The sequence below is a fragment of the Callospermophilus lateralis genome, chromosome 4 (genome assembly GCF_048772815.1).
Source record: "Callospermophilus lateralis isolate mCalLat2 chromosome 4, mCalLat2.hap1, whole genome shotgun sequence".
Taxonomy (NCBI): domain Eukaryota; kingdom Metazoa; phylum Chordata; class Mammalia; order Rodentia; family Sciuridae; genus Callospermophilus; species Callospermophilus lateralis.
Genome location: NC_135308.1, coordinates 94,040,703 through 94,060,097, shown reverse-complemented (window position 1 = coordinate 94,060,097; position 19,395 = coordinate 94,040,703). Strand labels below are relative to the sequence as shown.

Here is a 19,395-nt window from a genome sequence, read left to right as displayed (position 1 = left end):
AGACTGCCTCACTGGGGAGCTGTGAGTCAGTCAAGATCCATTTCATTCCGTGATGCCATCAGCAAGGAAAGTGCGCGGGACAGTGGTCAAACAACCAGCAGCCCATGGTGTAGGAACCAGAGAAGAGGGCGGACAGCCTTGAAGCTGTGTGCTGTATGCCAGCCCTCCAGAACTGTAGTCCAGTTCCTAACAGGAACTCATTGCTTTCTGAAACTTCGTGAGCATGGTACCGGTTCCTACTGGCATTCTGGGCTTCTGAGCTCACACCGGTATTGCCCATTAAGCTTGGACGACAGCGTTCTGAAGCATTTCCACCTTGTCGCTCTAACCTTTTCAAAATTGCTCCTGCAAACCACTTCCACATTTGCCATATTCTGGCAGATAAATAAAAATTTAAAAAATGCATAGGTAGCTTTCACCCACACCCTGAGAACTGTGTGAGGCTGAATTCAATAGTGATGGACTAATCTGACAAAGGAAATCTCAAGACAGCACAACATCCAGTCAGTGCCAAGGACAGTGCAGGCAGTTTTTAGCCTGGCTTACTGTGAGAATCAGGAGCAGAAAGCAGAGCTACGGGGCATTGGAAAAAACCAACATTTGGCCAGAAAAATGTGTGTAACGCTGGGGCCAAGGAGGTGTGTTTGTTGAGCTCTGGAAGAGATGCGAAGTACTATATATTACAGGGACGACAGGAGGGAAACCTGCAGGGCATCTCAGGAATCTGCAAGACCATACCCACCAGAGGTCCAGAGTATAGGAAAGCAAATTTCTTAGAGATTATGTGGATGACCTGCTTCAAAAGAGGGGACTGGGAAGTTGTTTTCAGCATGTTCAGCTGCCCAGGACCTGCAACAGTCATTATCCCAGGTGCCTGAGGTACTGCGCAGGCTGGCAACAGAACTCGGCCTTACTCAAGTGGCAATGCTTCTTCTGGAATGCAGATGCTCAGGGTAGGGGGCAATGGACAATTCCACCCAGATTTCAAATGAAGGGTCTGGGAGGCCAGAGTGTTAGCAGAGCCAGAGGCCCTGCCGATTGCGTCTAAGCAGCCCGTGTGTGAAGCTGAAAGGTTGAGGCTCAAGCTGGAAAGGGGACACCAGGAATTAAGAGATGCCAATCACATGACTGGCTGCTGAGAAAACCTGGAGGCTACAGAGATATAAGTCTAAATGGAGCCCATGTGCACGCAACCAGCCAGGTTAAAGGGGCAAGGCCGAGAAAGCCCTCTCGAAATAACATCTGACAACCACGTATCCCAGATGATTTTCTCAGAAACAGGTGACCAGTGTGCCACACTGGGTTCATTTTGCCACAACCCTTCTTTCTGCCACAACCATATTCCTCCCTTTGCAGAGGGGAATATTTATTCTGTACCACTGCATACTGGATGTAGGAAATTTGGTTTTGATTTTACCCGTGCTCTCGGTCAAGATCTTGCCTGGAGTCTCGGAGGGGACTTTTTGGCAGTGCTGATCTGCTAAAATGATGAGCCTCTTGTAAAGGAACTTCTTTTTAACTGTGAAATGGACAGTAGCTATTAGGGACCAGGGGTAGAATATGATGATCTGGATATGAGGTGTCCCCTAGAAGCTCAAGCTATTGCAATGATATTCAGAGGAAAAGGAGTAGATTCTGAGAGCTACAACCTAATCAGTCCGACTGAGTGGTTACTGGAGGCAAGTGGGACATGGCTGGAGGTGGTGGGTTACCGAAGGGGTGTCCTGAGAGTGCTATTCTTCCTGGGGCCCCTTCCTCTCTGTCAGCTTCCTAACCCATCATCAGTAGAGTACCTCTCCTATCCTGGGTCCTGTCCCCATGATGTGCCGCCTCAATGTGAACCCAGAGCAAAGAAGGTGGCCCTTCATATGCTGACACCTCTGATAACCTGAGCCCCAAATAAACTGTATCGCCTCTAAGTTGTTCTGAATATGTATTTTGGTCGCAGTAATGCAAAAAATAACTGAAAATAAAGGCATAGGTCCTTTTGGGTTTGTATACCTTTAACTCCTTCCATGCTTATGACAACAGGTTCCTCTGTTGCCACGGCAGCCATGTTAGCCAACACTCTTAGAACACAGGCTTCTAACAGTTGATGTTTAAAGCCACTTCGAAGAAGGGTCTGCAGGACTTCAGACAGCTCGTTTATGCCACTGGGTTTGGCAGCATCTCTTTGTGTGGGCAGCACGCAGAGCTCAGCAAGACTCATCTTCAATGTGAGTGTGAGTGTGTGTGTGTGTGTGTGTGTGTGTGTGTGTCTGTGTGTGTGGGTGTGTGTGTGTGGGGGGGGGTATGAGGGTGCGGGCGCGCGCGGAGGGGGTGGGGGGGATAGACATTGTGCCTGTGCTTCTCCCCACTTCCATGCCTGGCGCATAAAGGAAAATGCTGAATTAAGGTGCCATTGGATGATGAGAGAATGGGCATTGAAACAGCCATACTTTCTAGAAAGAAATTTAGTAGCAACTATCGTAAGACTTGTGGCCTTTGGTCCACTGATCCAACAAATAGGAATATGAAGACAGAGACACTCAGACTTTGATAGATAAAAGGTACTGACTGACATCAATAAGACAATGTTAAGGACCCGTGAACATGTAACCTAAGTGATCGCTGAAGTAGCGTTAATAAGAACAGGGTTAAGAACTACACAACAGTCATACATGGGTTTCTTGCTGGCTGTGCTATCATTTAATAAGCTCTCTACTGATGTGACTCCAAATGTATACGGGTGTGTATGTATGTATGTAAAATGTACACTCATACAAGTATGTGTGTGTGAAGAAAAAGGAAAGATGATAAGGAAATCCACCAAATTCTTCTAGGAATAGTACTCACTCTCATTTCCTCTGGATCGAGGCATCAGATTTTTATTTTCAACCTCACACTTTCCTGTATTTTTCAAATCTTGTTCAACTATCTTGAATAACAGGTAGATCGTTCAACTAAAACAAGACAAAGTGTGAGAGGGAACAGGAGGAGACGCTCAGTACAGAGGGTTATTAGACACTGCAAATAGAAAGGCCTGCTCCTTCTGCCCTTGACTGGGGGGTGCAAACACAGGATGAGCTTCTGACAGAGCGCAAGAATTGTGAACGGGAAGAGGAGTGGGAATTATTGCTAAAGTGCATGATCTCTTCCCAATATCTTACGTCAAGGGTTTTTTTCTTTTGAAGCTTCCAGATTGAGGCAGAACTGGGATTTGCGCACCACGAAAGACACATCGTACACCAGCAACTGCGCTGACGAGGAAGATTTCTTTTTGGATTTTCCAAATCCAAATCAAATATGAGCCTCTCTGGAGGCTATACCCCCGATGAGGACACCATCGACTGGACAGACAGTGACTCCTCGGAAGACTCGACTACAGACGTTTCTTCCTGCTGCTACTTCTTTCTTGTCCAAGAGTCATGGGTGACTGAAAGAAGCAGGCTGCCCATGGGATGGCGAGAACAAATTTATGACAACTCAGAGCAGCTTTGTGAGCTGCCCATCGTCCAGGTCGTGGAGGATTATCTGGGCTCCCGCTACGAAGACTCACCAGCTAGTCCAGATCCACATGGAGACCCCCAAAGGATGGTCAAGTACCCACAGGAGAGGGGAAACCAGAATTTCTGGAAACTGGAAGGTCTAATGAGATACCTTGATGCATATCGAGAGGATCTGAAAGGCGACGAAGATGAATACCAGGACAAACACGATGACCATGACAAACACGGTGCCCGTGCCGATGCCGATGACGACAACAACGATGATGACAATAATGATGATGATGGCGACGGCGACAACGACGACGACGATCAAACCTTTTCTGATTCTGCTCTGGATGAGGATCTAGAGGCATCCACAAGTACCTCTCCCCAGTTGGATCAGCTCACTTGTCAAGAACGTGGTGCTCGTCAGGCCTGGCCCTGGTGGAAACTACCAGATACCGAAGACATCATCCCGCTTCCAGAGATCTCACCCAGGCGAGGAGATGAACTTATTGAGGTGAGCATGGAGCTCCTCCATTTCAGAGCAAGGGATAGGCCCAGTGGGGGTGCCAGGTTGGACAGCACGGACTCACTTATTCTACCTGCTGTGAAGCAGAGGTAGAACCCAGTCCACCAAGAGATGAGCAAAGACAGATGGACGGCAGCAAGGGAAAGAGCTGGGGAAGGAGGTATAAGGAAAATGACAGGGAGCACTGAGAGAACACAAGGGAGGGGGAGGAACAAAGAGGAGGACTAATGATAATATTTACAAAACAAAAGTGTGTGTGTATATGTGTGTCTGTCTGACTGTCTAACGATTAATGAGTACTTAAAAGGTTACAGTTACAGTTGGGCTAAATGGGTAAGGAGAAAGAAATGGATTTCCCTAAATGAACACATACTGACTTCATTGCTGCTGACATCACACGTTTCTAACTCATCCTCCTTCTCTTGCCAGATGATAAGCCAGGAGAGAGACACTGAAGACACCCGCTCAGTCTCATCAGGGCAGTCAACGGAGGGGTCCCACTCAGGGACCACATCTTGTCTGAATGTCCGATCCATTGTCCAGTGGTTCAGAAAGCGGATGGTCTCCTCCCTGCGGCGGAGAAGGCGCCCCGACCTGGCCTACAAGGACCCTGATGTGCTTGAACCAAAGAAGCACTGCTTCCTTAGAGGCCAGAGAATTCAACCTCAGTAAACACCCCCACCCCAGTTAGGAAACCCTATGTACTCAGAATTTCAAATGTTTTGACAATCCCTATTCAAACAGTCCCCATAGTTTTAAGGATTTTTCCCCCCTCAATAAAAAAATGTTGTAGTTATTCACATTTTTTCCCCAATAAAAAATGTTGCTGTTATTCACGTTTTTTCCCCCAATAAAAAATGTTGTGGTTATTCACATCTTTCTCCTCTTCCATCATAAAACGTGGGCCCAGGTTCAAACCACATATGTTGTCTAGAGAGTGGTGTGCATTCTCAGAACCGCTCAGGTGGAGGAATGATTCCTAAACAAAAGGCATTCTGTGTCTCTCCCCCAACATCCCGTCTTACTGTATTTGCCCTCGTCTCATCTGTGTTATTATTTCATGCATTTTATCTTCTCTTATCATCAACTCATCTCCCCCCTGCCAAAGGCAGCAGGACACCTGTCAAGACTCCCACATGGCAGGATGGATTTGGTGGAACTACTGGGTCTAGATCAAGTGGCAGCAGACAGGGAGGCACAGGGGAAGCTCATTCCAATTGATAGTGTTTGGGACACTCAGAAAGCAGTTCTGATGATCCTGGGGAACCAGACGTACTCTATTAAGTCATTTTAACACGTTCTGGCACGTTGGTTGGTTGGTTCCCGCAAGGTGGCTGGCCTAAATGGCCCACAGAGGAGGAAGGTGACGGCTGGGAATGCTGATTAACCACTCAAAAGCCTGGCTATCTTCATTCACGAGATGAGAGAGATGGTACCACAGACTTCATACAGTTGTTGGGAGAGTGAATGAGACAAAGCAAGCACTCCATACATACTCTTTCTTGCTGGTGGCAGAGGTCATGTTCCTAAGGATCTCTCCACTAGTCTTGATTCTCTCTCCAAGAGAGATCTGGAGTGAACTCTCACTGAGCTATTTTTATTTTTCCCACTGCAGTCATTTTACCAAAGGTTTGTTCCCAACCGCCCCCCACCCCCGGCAGACCTTGATTTAGCCAAGTCCTCTCTCAACCCACTGCAAGGTTCTCTCTGAAATTCCTTTGCAAGCGTCATGAAAATTGTCCCCACAGGTCAACTTCTTGGAGGAAGCCTGGACTCCATCTGCTTGCTGACTCTCCCTGTGTTACCAATGCACATCCTCTGCCTCGCTCACCACAGGTTCCCTCAAAGGTCGCCCTCTTCCAGCTTGGACTACCAGCCTGTGAGACACCTTCACTGTTCATTGGAAAAGCCCATGAGCGTTTGGTCTCAAAGGCCTTTCTTTCCTCGACTTCAACTTCCTTAGCTCCTCCCTCCCTCCCTCCCTCCCTTCCTCCCTTACTGACACATACACTGAGCACAAGGGAATGCCAGATAACTCGCCATCTTAACATACCCCATAAATAGATGGATGGATGGATGGATGGATAGATAGATAAAAATGTCCGTATCTTTGGGTTAATATTGCTTTTTTGAAAAATGAGTTAAAACCATGTAAGCACGGGACTATAAACGGTGGTGGGTCAAAGTAGTCCGTAGTAGAAACGAATAATGCAGCACGGGAACACTGATTTTCAAAGTCTGGAAGAGATCAAAGGACAGGGCCCTTCCACAAATACTGTCTGTGCTCAAGGTCACAGACAAGTCTCTTTCCAGCCACACTTCTCACTTCTCCACCTCTCTGAGAACGCCAACCCATTTCACTGGCTCACTCAAACACCCTCCTCGCCTTCTGCTGGCTCCCTGACTTCACCAACATCTGGAGTCCAAAACACTCTGCAAAGAAGACACCATTATCTCTATTTCATAGATGAAGCAAGGCTGGGTTAAAAACTTACTTACTGCTGCTAGAAGTGGCAGGATACAGGGCCAGGAACTTGACACGCACTCATCGGGTGGGTACACAGTGGTGGCCACTTCTTTTCAACTCTTTTGAAACAATGCAGAAAATATTCTACAAGGGACATGGAAGAGTTCAAAAGGTTGCCTGGATTTGGTGTTGCAAGAGTCACCATGAGACTCAGTAAGGAGTATGCTGACCCTGAACTTCGGAAATGAAAGAAGAAAGGCTATCTACTGTGTATGTCTGGCAAAAGTTGAAATGATTGGCATTTAATTCTCACCTAGGTAATAATAAAGGAACTGGCTCCACCCCGCAACAGCCTGGCCATAGAACCTGAGGAATTCAACCAAACCTAAAAAGAGGTTCATGCCAGCAATGCCTAGGAGAAATAGTTGGTTTACAGAATGAATGGCTGAGGGCTGGGGCCGTAGCTCAGTGGTAGAGCGCCTGCCTCACATGGGTGAGGCACTGGGTTCAATCCTCAGCGCCACATAAAAATAAATTTTAAAAAGATATTGTGTTCATTAACAACTTATACACACACACACACACCCCCCAAACAAACAAACCAAAAAACCCGAATGGTTGAAAGACCTTCTGTACATAGACAGTATTGAAAAAGACATCAACATGACCACTGGCGATTCAAGATCGACAATTATTTTTAAACCATACCGTGTGGTCGTTAGCACATGAATGACCAATCAAAACCGCACACATACTCTAGCTATTGTGAACTGAGCTGCTATAAACATTGATGTGACTGCATCACTATCCTATGCAGATTTTAAGTCCTTGGGTATAAACCAAGGAGTGAAACAGCTGAGTCAAATAATGGTTCCCTTCCCAATTTTCTGAGGAATCAACCTCGGTGTTCCTCAATAAATCAAGGGATCAAGAAAATGTGGTATATGTACTCAATGGTATCTTACTCGCCTTGAAAGAAGAGTAGAATTATGGCATTTGCCAGTAAATGGTTATAGTTGGAGAACATCATATTAAGCAAAATGAGCCAATCCCACAAAACTAAAGGCCGAATCTTTTCTATAATATGTGGCTACTAATTCACAACAAGGCAGGGGGTGGGGGCCCACTGGAAAAAAATAGAGTTCCCTTAGATTAGGTAGAGGGAAGTGAAGGGAGGGAAGGGGAGCGGATGTGAGGAAAGGAAAGACAGTAGAATGACACAGACAGTATTACTGTATGTATATGTGACTGCATGACCAATATGATTCTGCAACATGTACACCCAGAAAAATGAGAAATTACATCCCATCTATGTATGATCTATCAATGCGCATGAATGCATTCTAACGTCATGTACAGCCAACTGAAACAAATTCAAAAATTGAAAAAAAAAAAACACATACGTACAGAAAATCAAATCAACAACAAACAATGTGTTCACATACACTTCCCGCCCTCCCAACCCCAGACTGATGTCATTTAGCACACGATCTGCTACAAATGATTTTTCACCAAGAGAGTGGTTCTCACAAAGAGATGGGAGTATTGTAGGGACGATCCCACTACTGTGGGGACTGAAAATGAGATGCTATCCTGCTCTGCTCTCTGAAATTGTCAAACTGGTACCCTCAGACCACTAAGTTCTGGAGGGCTGGCATACAGCATGGTGGCCATGCTTACAAACGTCATACACTATCATCTGGCTAAGAGAATAGGCCGAAAGTGTTCGCACCATGCACAAAGGGTTGCACATCCAAAACGCAACTTTGCAAGGCGTTGCATGGGGTAATTACCTTGACTGTGTTGAATACTGCACCGGGATGTCAAGGGGCCAGGTGGCAAAGGGATGCCAAAGGGGCCAGACTGCCTCACTGGGGAGCTGTGAGTCAGTCAAGATCCATTTCATTCCGTGATGCCATCAGCAAGGAAAGTGCGCGGGACAGTGGTCAAACAACCAGCAGCCCATGGTGTAGGAACCAGAGAAGAGGGCGGACAGCCTTGAAGCTGTGTGCTGTATGCCAGCCCTCCAGAACTGTAGTCCAGTTCCTAACAGGAACTCATTGCTTTCTGAAACTTCGTGAGCATGGTACCGGTTCCTACTGGCATTCTGGGCTTCTGAGCTCACACCGGTATTGCCCATTAAGCTTGGACGACAGCGTTCTGAAGCATTTCCACCTTGTCGCTCTAACCTTTTCAAAATTGCTCCTGCAAACCACTTCCACATTTGCCATATTCTGGCAGATAAATAAAAATTTAAAAAATGCATAGGTAGCTTTCACCCACACCCTGAGAACTGTGTGAGGCTGAATTCAATAGTGATGGACTAATCTGACAAAGGAAATCTCAAGACAGCACAACATCCAGTCAGTGCCAAGGACAGTGCAGGCAGTTTTTAGCCTGGCTTACTGTGAGAATCAGGAGCAGAAAGCAGAGCTACGGGGCATTGGAAAAAACCAACATTTGGCCAGAAAAATGTGTGTAACGCTGGGGCCAAGGAGGTGTGTTTGTTGAGCTCTGGAAGAGATGCGAAGTACTATATATTACAGGGACGACAGGAGGGAAACCTGCAGGGCATCTCAGGAATCTGCAAGACCATACCCACCAGAGGTCCAGAGTATAGGAAAGCAAATTTCTTAGAGATTATGTGGATGACCTGCTTCAAAAGAGGGGACTGGGAAGTTGTTTTCAGCATGTTCAGCTGCCCAGGACCTGCAACAGTCATTATCCCAGGTGCCTGAGGTACTGCGCAGGCTGGCAACAGAACTCGGCCTTACTCAAGTGGCAATGCTTCTTCTGGAATGCAGATGCTCAGGGTAGGGGGCAATGGACAATTCCACCCAGATTTCAAATGAAGGGTCTGGGAGGCCAGAGTGTTAGCAGAGCCAGAGGCCCTGCCGATTGCGTCTAAGCAGCCCGTGTGTGAAGCTGAAAGGTTGAGGCTCAAGCTGGAAAGGGGACACCAGGAATTAAGAGATGCCAATCACATGACTGGCTGCTGAGAAAACCTGGAGGCTACAGAGATGTAAGTCTAAATGGAGCCCATGTGCACGCAACCAGCCAGGTTAAAGGGGCAAGGCCGAGAAAGCCCTCTCGAAATAACATCTGACAACCACGTATCCCAGATGATTTTCTCAGAAACAGGTGACCAGTGTGCCACACTGGGTTCATTTTGCCACAACCCTTCTTTCTGCCACAACCATATTCCTCCCTTTGCAGAGGGGAATATTTATTCTGTACCACTGCATACTGGATGTAGGAAATTTGGTTTTGATTTTACCCGTGCTCTCGGTCAAGATCTTGCCTGGAGTCTCGGAGGGGACTTTTTGGCAGTGCTGATCTGCTAAAATGATGAGCCTCTTGTAAAGGAACTTCTTTTTAACTGTGAAATGGACAGTAGCTATTAGGGACCAGGGGTAGAATATGATGATCTGGATATGAGGTGTCCCCTAGAAGCTCAAGCTATTGCAATGATATTCAGAGGAAAAGGAGTAGATTCTGAGAGCTACAACCTAATCAGTCCGACTGAGTGGTTACTGGAGGCAAGTGGGACATGGCTGGAGGTGGTGGGTTACCGAAGGGGTGTCCTGAGAGTGCTATTCTTCCTGGGGCCCCTTCCTCTCTGTCAGCTTCCTAACCCATCATCAGTAGAGTACCTCTCCTATCCTGGGTCCTGTCCCCATGATGTGCCGCCTCAATGTGAACCCAGAGCAAAGAAGGTGGCCCTTCATATGCTGACACCTCTGATAACCTGAGCCCCAAATAAACTGTATCGCCTCTAAGTTGTTCTGAATATGTATTTTGGTCGCAGTAATGCAAAAAATAACTGAAAATAAAGGCATAGGTCCTTTTGGGTTTGTATACCTTTAACTCCTTCCATGCTTATGACAACAGGTTCCTCTGTTGCCACGGCAGCCATGTTAGCCAACACTCTTAGAACACAGGCTTCTAACAGTTGATGTTTAAAGCCACTTCGAAGAAGGGTCTGCAGGACTTCAGACAGCTCGTTTATGCCACTGGGTTTGGCAGCATCTCTTTGTGTGGGCAGCACGCAGAGCTCAGCAAGACTCATCTTCAATGTGAGTGTGAGTGTGTGTGTGTGTGTGTGTGTGTGTGTGTGTCTGTGTGTGTGGGTGTGTGTGGGGGGGGGGGGTATGAGGGTGCGGGCGCGCGCGGAGGGGGTGGGGGGGATAGACATTGTGCCTGTGCTTCTCCCCACTTCCATGCCTGGCGCATAAAGGAAAATGCTGAATTAAGGTGCCATTGGATGATGAGAGAATGGGCATTGAAACAGCCATACTTTCTAGAAAGAAATTTAGTAGCAACTATCGTAAGACTTGTGGCCTTTGGTCCACTGATCCAACAAATAGGAATATGAAGACAGAGACACTCAGACTTTGATAGATAAAAGGTACTGACTGACATCAATAAGACAATGTTAAGGACCCGTGAACATGTAACCTAAGTGATCGCTGAAGTAGCGTTAATAAGAACAGGGTTAAGAACTACACAACAGTCATACATGGGTTTCTTGCTGGCTGTGCTATCATTTAATAAGCTCTCTACTGATGTGACTCCAAATGTATACGGGTGTGTATGTATGTATGTAAAATGTACACTCATACAAGTATGTGTGTGTGAAGAAAAAGGAAAGATGATAAGGAAATCCACCAAATTCTTCTAGGAATAGTACTCACTCTCATTTCCTCTGGATCGAGGCATCAGATTTTTATTTTCAACCTCACACTTTCCTGTATTTTTCAAATCTTGTTCAACTATCTTGAATAACAGGTAGATCGTTCAACTAAAACAAGACAAAGTGTGAGAGGGAACAGGAGGAGACGCTCAGTACAGAGGGTTATTAGACACTGCAAATAGAAAGGCCTGCTCCTTCTGCCCTTGACTGGGGGGTGCAAACACAGGATGAGCTTCTGACAGAGCGCAAGAATTGTGAACGGGAAGAGGAGTGGGAATTATTGCTAAAGTGCATGATCTCTTCCCAATATCTTACGTCAAGGGTTTTTTTCTTTTGAAGCTTCCAGATTGAGGCAGAACTGGGATTTGCGCACCACGAAAGACACATCGTACACCAGCAACTGCGCTGACGAGGAAGATTTCTTTTTGGATTTTCCAAATCCAAATCAAATATGAGCCTCTCTGGAGGCTATACCCCCGATGAGGACACCATCGACTGGACAGACAGTGACTCCTCGGAAGACTCGACTACAGACGTTTCTTCCTGCTGCTACTTCTTTCTTGTCCAAGAGTCATGGGTGACTGAAAGAAGCAGGCTGCCCATGGGATGGCGAGAACAAATTTATGACAACTCAGAGCAGCTTTGTGAGCTGCCCATCGTCCAGGTCGTGGAGGATTATCTGGGCTCCCGCTACGAAGACTCACCAGCTAGTCCAGATCCACATGGAGACCCCCAAAGGATGGTCAAGTACCCACAGGAGAGGGGAAACCAGAATTTCTGGAAACTGGAAGGTCTAATGAGATACCTTGATGCATATCGAGAGGATCTGAAAGGCGACGAAGATGAATACCAGGACAAACACGATGACCATGACAAACACGGTGCCCGTGCCGATGCCGATGACGACAACAACGATGATGACAATAATGATGATGATGGCGACGGCGACAACGACGACGACGATCAAACCTTTTCTGATTCTGCTCTGGATGAGGATCTAGAGGCATCCACAAGTACCTCTCCCCAGTTGGATCAGCTCACTTGTCAAGAACGTGGTGCTCGTCAGGCCTGGCCCTGGTGGAAACTACCAGATACCGAAGACATCATCCCGCTTCCAGAGATCTCACCCAGGCGAGGAGATGAACTTATTGAGGTGAGCATGGAGCTCCTCCATTTCAGAGCAAGGGATAGGCCCAGTGGGGGTGCCAGGTTGGACAGCACGGACTCACTTATTCTACCTGCTGTGAAGCAGAGGTAGAACCCAGTCCACCAAGAGATGAGCAAAGACAGATGGACGGCAGCAAGGGAAAGAGCTGGGGAAGGAGGTATAAGGAAAATGACAGGGAGCACTGAGAGAACACAAGGGAGGGGGAGGAACAAAGAGGAGGACTAATGATAATATTTACAAAACAAAAGTGTGTGTGTATATGTGTGTCTGTCTGACTGTCTAACGATTAATGAGTACTTAAAAGGTTACAGTTACAGTTGGGCTAAATGGGTAAGGAGAAAGAAATGGATTTCCCTAAATGAACACATACTGACTTCATTGCTGCTGACATCACACGTTTCTAACTCATCCTCCTTCTCTTGCCAGATGATAAGCCAGGAGAGAGACACTGAAGACACCCGCTCAGTCTCATCAGGGCAGTCAACGGAGGGGTCCCACTCAGGGACCACATCTTGTCTGAATGTCCGATCCATTGTCCAGTGGTTCAGAAAGCGGATGGTCTCCTCCCTGCGGCGGAGAAGGCGCCCCGACCTGGCCTACAAGGACCCTGATGTGCTTGAACCAAAGAAGCACTGCTTCCTTAGAGGCCAGAGAATTCAACCTCAGTAAACACCCCCACCCCAGTTAGGAAACCCTATGTACTCAGAATTTCAAATGTTTTGACAATCCCTATTCAAACAGTCCCCATAGTTTTAAGGATTTTTCCCCCCTCAATAAAAAAATGTTGTAGTTATTCACATTTTTTCCCCAATAAAAAATGTTGCTGTTATTCACGTTTTTTCCCCCAATAAAAAATGTTGTGGTTATTCACATCTTTCTCCTCTTCCATCATAAAACGTGGGCCCAGGTTCAAACCACATATGTTGTCTAGAGAGTGGTGTGCATTCTCAGAACCGCTCAGGTGGAGGAATGATTCCTAAACAAAAGGCATTCTGTGTCTCTCCCCCAACATCCCGTCTTACTGTATTTGCCCTCGTCTCATCTGTGTTATTATTTCATGCATTTTATCTTCTCTTATCATCAACTCATCTCCCCCCTGCCAAAGGCAGCAGGACACCTGTCAAGACTCCCACATGGCAGGATGGATTTGGTGGAACTACTGGGTCTAGATCAAGTGGCAGCAGACAGGGAGGCACAGGGGAAGCTCATTCCAATTGATAGTGTTTGGGACACTCAGAAAGCAGTTCTGATGATCCTGGGGAACCAGACGTACTCTATTAAGTCATTTTAACACGTTCTGGCACGTTGGTTGGTTGGTTCCCACAAGGTGGCTGGCCTAAATGGCCCACAGAGGAGGAAGGTGACGGCTGGGAATGCTGATTAACCACTCAAAAGCCTGGCTATCTTCATTCACGAGATGAGAGAGATGGTACCACAGACTTCATACAGTTGTTGGGAGAGTGAATGAGACAAAGCAAGCACTCCATACATACTCTTTCTTGCTGGTGGCAGAGGTCATGTTCCTAAGGATCTCTCCACTAGTCTTGATTCTCTCTCCAAGAGAGATCTGGAGTGAACTCTCTCTGAGCTATTTTTATTTTTCCCACTGCAGTCATTTTACCAAAGGTTTGTTCCCAACCGCCCCCCACCCCCGGCAGACCTTGATTTAGCCAAGTCCTCTCTCAACCCACTGCAAGGTTCTCTCTGAAATTCCTTTGCAAGCGTCATGAAAATTGTCCCCACAGGTCAACTTCTTGGAGGAAGCCTGGACTCCATCTGCTTGCTGACTCTCCCTGTGTTACCAATGCACATCCTCTGCCTCGCTCACCACAGGTTCCCTCAAAGGTCGCCCTCTTCCAGCTTGGACTACCAGCCTGTGAGACACCTTCACTGTTCATTGGAAAAGCCCATGAGCGTTTGGTCTCAAAGGCCTTTCTTTCCTCGACTTCAACTTCCTTAGCTCCTCCCTCCCTCCCTCCCTCCCTTCCTCCCTTACTGACACATACACTGAGCACAAGGGAATGCCAGATAACTCGCCCTCTTAACATACCCCATAAATAGATGGATGGATGGATGGATGGATAGATAGATAAAAATGTCCGTATCTTTGGGTTAATATTGCTTTTTTGAAAAATGAGTTAAAACCATGTAAGCACGGGACTATAAATGGTGGTGGGTCAAAGTAGTCCGTAGTAGAAACGAATAATGCAGCACGGGAACACTGATTTTCAAAGTCTGGAAGAGATCAAAGGACAGGGCCCTTCCACAAATACTGTCTGTGCTCAAGGTCACAGACAAGTCTCTTTCCAGCCACACTTCTCACTTCTCCACCTCTCTGAGAACGCCAACCCATTTCACTGGCTCACTCAAACACCCTCCTCGCCTTCTGCTGGCTCCCTGACTTCACCAACATCTGGAGTCCAAAACACTCTGCAAAGAAGACACCATTATCTCTATTTCATAGATGAAGCAAGGCTGGGTTAAAAACTTACTTACTGCTGCTAGAAGTGGCAGGATACAGGGCCAGGAACTTGACACGCACTCATCGGGTGGGTACACAGTGGTGGCCACTTCTTTTCAACTCTTTTGAAACAATGCAGAAAATATTCTACAAGGGACATGGAAGAGTTCAAAAGGTTGCCTGGATTTGGTGTTGCAAGAGTCACCATGAGACTCAGTAAGGAGTATGCTGACCCTGAACTTCGGAAATGAAAGAAGAAAGGCTATCTACTGTGTATGTCTGGCAAAAGTTGAAATGATTGGCATTTAATTCTCACCTAGGTAATAATAAAGGAACTGGCTCCACCCCGCAACAGCCTGGCCATAGAACCTGAGGAATTCAACCAAACCTAAAAAGAGGTTCATGCCAGCAATGCCTAGGAGAAATAGTTGGTTTACAGAATGAATGGCTGAGGGCTGGGGCCGTAGCTCAGTGGTAGAGCGCCTGCCTCACATGGGTGAGGCACTGGGTTCAATCCTCAGCGCCACATAAAAATAAATTTTAAAAAGATATTGTGTTCATTAACAACTTATACACACACACACACACCCCCCAAACAAACAAACCAAAAAACCCGAATGGTTGAAAGACCTTCTGTACATAGACAGTATTGAAAAAGACATCAACATGACCACTGGCGATTCAAGATCGACAATTATTTTTAAACCATACCGTGTGGTCGTTAGCACATGAATGACCAATCAAAACCGCACACATACTCTAGCTATTGTGAACTGAGCTGCTATAAACATTGATGTGACTGCATCACTATCCTATGCAGATTTTAAGTCCTTGGGTATAAACCAAGGAGTGAAACAGCTGAGTCAAATAATGGTTCCGTTCCCAATTTTCTGAGGAATCAACCTCGGTGTTCCTCAATAAATCAAGGGATCAAGAAAATGTGGTATATGTACTCAATGGTATCTTACTCGCCTTGAAAGAAGAGTAGAATTATGGCATTTGCCAGTAAATGGTTATAGTTGGAGAACATCATATTGAGCAAAATGAGCCAATCCCACAAAACTAAAGGCCGAATCTTTTCTATAATATGTGGCTACTAATTCACAACAAGGCAGGGGGTGGGGGCCCACTGGAAAAAAATAGAGTTCCCTTAGATTAGGTAGAGGGAAGTGAAGGGAGGGAAGGGGAGCGGATGTGAGGAAAGGAAAGACAGTAGAATGACACAGACAGTATTACTGTATGTATATGTGACTGCATGACCAATATGATTCTGCAACATGTACACCCAGAAAAATGAGAAATTACATCCCATCTATGTATGATCTATCAATGCGCATGAATGCATTCTAACGTCATGTACAGCCAACTGAAACAAATTCAAAAATTGAAAAAAAAAAAACACATACGTACAGAAAATCAAATCAACAACAAACAATGTGTTCACATACACTTCCCGCCCTCCCAACCCCAGACTGATGTCATTTAGCACACGATCTGCTACAAATGATTTTTCACCAAGAGAGTGGTTCTCACAAAGAGATGGGAGTATTGTAGGGACGATCCCACTACTGTGGGGACTGAAAATGAGATGCTATCCTGCTCTGCTCTCTGAAATTGTCAAACTGGTACCCTCAGACCACTAAGTTCTGGAGGGCTGGCATACAGCATGGTGGCCATGCTTACAAACGTCATACACTATCATCTGGCTAAGAGAATAGGCCGAAAGTGTTCGCACCATGCACAAAGGGTTGCACATCCAAAACGCAACTTTGCAAGGCGTTGCATGGGGTAATTACCTTGACTGTGTTGAATACTGCACCGGGATGTCAAGGGGCCAGGTGGCAAAGGGATGCCAAAGGGGCCAGACTGCCTCACTGGGGAGCTGTGAGTCAGTCAAGATCCATTTCATTCCGTGATGCCATCAGCAAGGAAAGTGCGCGGGACAGTGGTCAAACAACCAGCAGCCCATGGTGTAGGAACCAGAGAAGAGGGCGGACAGCCTTGAAGCTGTGTGCTGTATGCCAGCCCTCCAGAACTGTAGTCCAGTTCCTAACAGGAACTCATTGCTTTCTGAAACTTCGTGAGCATGGTACCGGTTCCTACTGGCATTCTGGGCTTCTGAGCTCACACCGGTATTGCCCATTAAGCTTGGACGACAGCGTTCTGAAGCATTTCCACCTTGTCGCTCTAACCTTTTCAAAATTGCTCCTGCAAACCACTTCCACATTTGCCATATTCTGGCAGATAAATAAAAATTTAAAAAATGCATAGGTAGCTTTCACCCACACCCTGAGAACTGTGTGAGGCTGAATTCAATAGTGATGGACTAATCTGACAAAGGAAATCTCAAGACAGCACAACATCCAGTCAGTGCCAAGGACAGTGCAGGCAGTTTTTAGCCTGGCTTACTGTGAGAATCAGGAGCAGAAAGCAGAGCTACGGGGCATTGGAAAAAACCAACATTTGGCCAGAAAAATGTGTGTAACGCTGGGGCCAAGGAGGTGTGTTTGTTGAGCTCTGGAAGAGATGCGAAGTACTATATATTACAGGGACGACAGGAGGGAAACCTGCAGGGCATCTCAGGAATCTGCAAGACCATACCCACCAGAGGTCCAGAGTATAGGAAAGCAAATTTCTTAGAGATTATGTGGATGACCTGCTTCAAAAGAGGGGACTGGGAAGTTGTTTTCAGCATGTTCAGCTGCCCAGGACCTGCAACAGTCATTATCCCAGGTGCCTGAGGTACTGCGCAGGCTGGCAACAGAACTCGGCCTTACTCAAGTGGCAATGCTTCTTCTGGAATGCAGATGCTCAGGGTAGGGGGCAATGGACAATTCCACCCAGATTTCAAATGAAGGGTCTGGGAGGCCAGAGTGTTAGCAGAGCCAGAGGCCCTGCCGATTGCGTCTAAGCAGCCCGTGTGTGAAGCTGAAAGGTTGAGGCTCAAGCTGGAAAGGGGACACCAGGAATTAAGAGATGCCAATCACATGACTGGCTGCTGAGAAAACCTGGAGGCTACAGAGATGTAAGTCTAAATGGAGCCCATGTGCACGCAACCAGCCAGGTTAAAGGGGCAAGGCCGAGAAAGCCCTCTCGAAATAACATCTGACAACCACGTATCCCAGATGATTTTCTCAGAAACAGGTGACCAGTGTGCCACACTGGGTTCATTTTGCCACAACCCTTCTTTCTGCCACAACCATATTCCTCCCTTTGCAGAGGGGAATATTTATTCTGTACCACTGCATACTGGATGTAGGAAATTTGGTTTTGATTTTACCCGTGCTCTCGGTCAAGATCTTGCCTGGAGTCTCGGAGGGGACTTTTTGGCAGTGCTGATCTGCTAAAATGATGAGCCTCTTGTAAAGGAACTTCTTTTTAACTGTGAAATGGACAGTAGCTATTAGGGACCAGGGGTAGAATATGATGATCTGGATATGAGGTGTCCCCTAGAAGCTCAAGCTATTGCAATGATATTCAGAGGAAAAGGAGTAGATTCTGAGAGCTACAACCTAATCAGTCCGACTGAGTGGTTACTGGAGGCAAGTGGGACATGGCTGGAGGTGGTGGGTTACCGAAGGGGTGTCCTGAGAGTGCTATTCTTCCTGGGGCCCCTTCCTCTCTGTCAGCTTCCTAACCCATCATCAGTAGAGTACCTCTCCTATCCTGGGTCCTGTCCCCATGATGTGCCGCCTCAATGTGAACCCAGAGCAAAGAAGGTGGCCCTTCATATGCTGACACCTCTGATAACCTGAGCCCCAAATAAACTGTATCGCCTCTAAGTTGTTCTGAATATGTATTTTGGTCGCAGTAATGCAAAAAATAACTGAAAATAAAGGCATAGGTCCTTTTGGGTTTGTATACCTTTAACTCCTTCCATGCTTATGACAACAGGTTCCTCTGTTGCCACGGCAGCCATGTTAGCCAACACTCTTAGAACACAGGCTTCTAACAGTTGATGTTTAAAGCCACTTCGAAGAAGGGTCTGCAGGACTTCAGACAGCTCGTTTATGCCACTGGGTTTGGCAGCATCTCTTTGTGTGGGCAGCACGCAGAGCTCAGCAAGACTCATCTTCAATGTGAGTGTGAGTGTGTGAGTGTGTGTGTGTGTGTGTGTCTGTGTGTGTGTGTGTGTGTCTGTGTGTGTGGGTGTGTGTGTGGGGGGGGGGGTATGAGGGTGCGGGCGCGCGCGGAGGGGGTGGGGGGGATAGACATTGTGCCTGTGCTTCTCCCCACTTCCATGCCTGGCGCATAAAGGAAAATGCTGAATTAAGGTGCCATTGGATGATGAGAGAATGGGCATTGAAACAGCCATACTTTCTAGAAAGAAATTTAGTAGCAACTATCGTAAGACTTGTGGCCTTTGGTCCACTGATCCAACAAATAGGAATATGAAGACAGAGACACTCAGACTTTGATAGATAAAAGGTACTGACTGACATCAATAAGACAATGTTAAGGACCCGTGAACATGTAACCTAAGTGATCGCTGAAGTAGCGTTAATAAGAACAGGGTTGAGAACTACACAACAGTCATACATGGGTTTCTTGCTGGCTGTGCTATCATTTAATAAGCTCTCTACTGATGTGACTCCAAATGTATACGG

The 19,395-nt window shown here is 46.6% G+C and overlaps 3 protein-coding genes across 25 annotated transcripts in view; 2 read left to right on the top strand and 1 right to left on the bottom strand.

The window, feature by feature from the left end:
- The window catches only part of Ppfibp1 (PPFIB scaffold protein 1), a 288,979-nt gene that overhangs the window by 154,236 nt on the left and 115,348 nt on the right, over window positions 1-19,395 (bottom strand). The gene's annotated exons all lie outside the window — the stretch shown is intronic.
- Window positions 3,286-4,671, top strand: LOC143641643 (uncharacterized protein C12orf71 homolog). Its single transcript, XM_077109268.1, has 2 exons — window positions 3,286-3,987; window positions 4,429-4,671. The coding sequence occupies exons 1-2, from the start codon at window positions 3,286-3,288 to the stop codon at window positions 4,669-4,671; spliced, it is 945 nt and encodes a 314-aa protein (XP_076965383.1).
- LOC143641642 (uncharacterized protein C12orf71 homolog) lies at window positions 11,611-12,996 on the top strand. Its single transcript, XM_077109267.1, has 2 exons — window positions 11,611-12,312; window positions 12,754-12,996. Exons 1-2 carry the CDS (start codon window positions 11,611-11,613, stop codon window positions 12,994-12,996), a joined length of 945 nt encoding a protein of 314 aa, XP_076965382.1.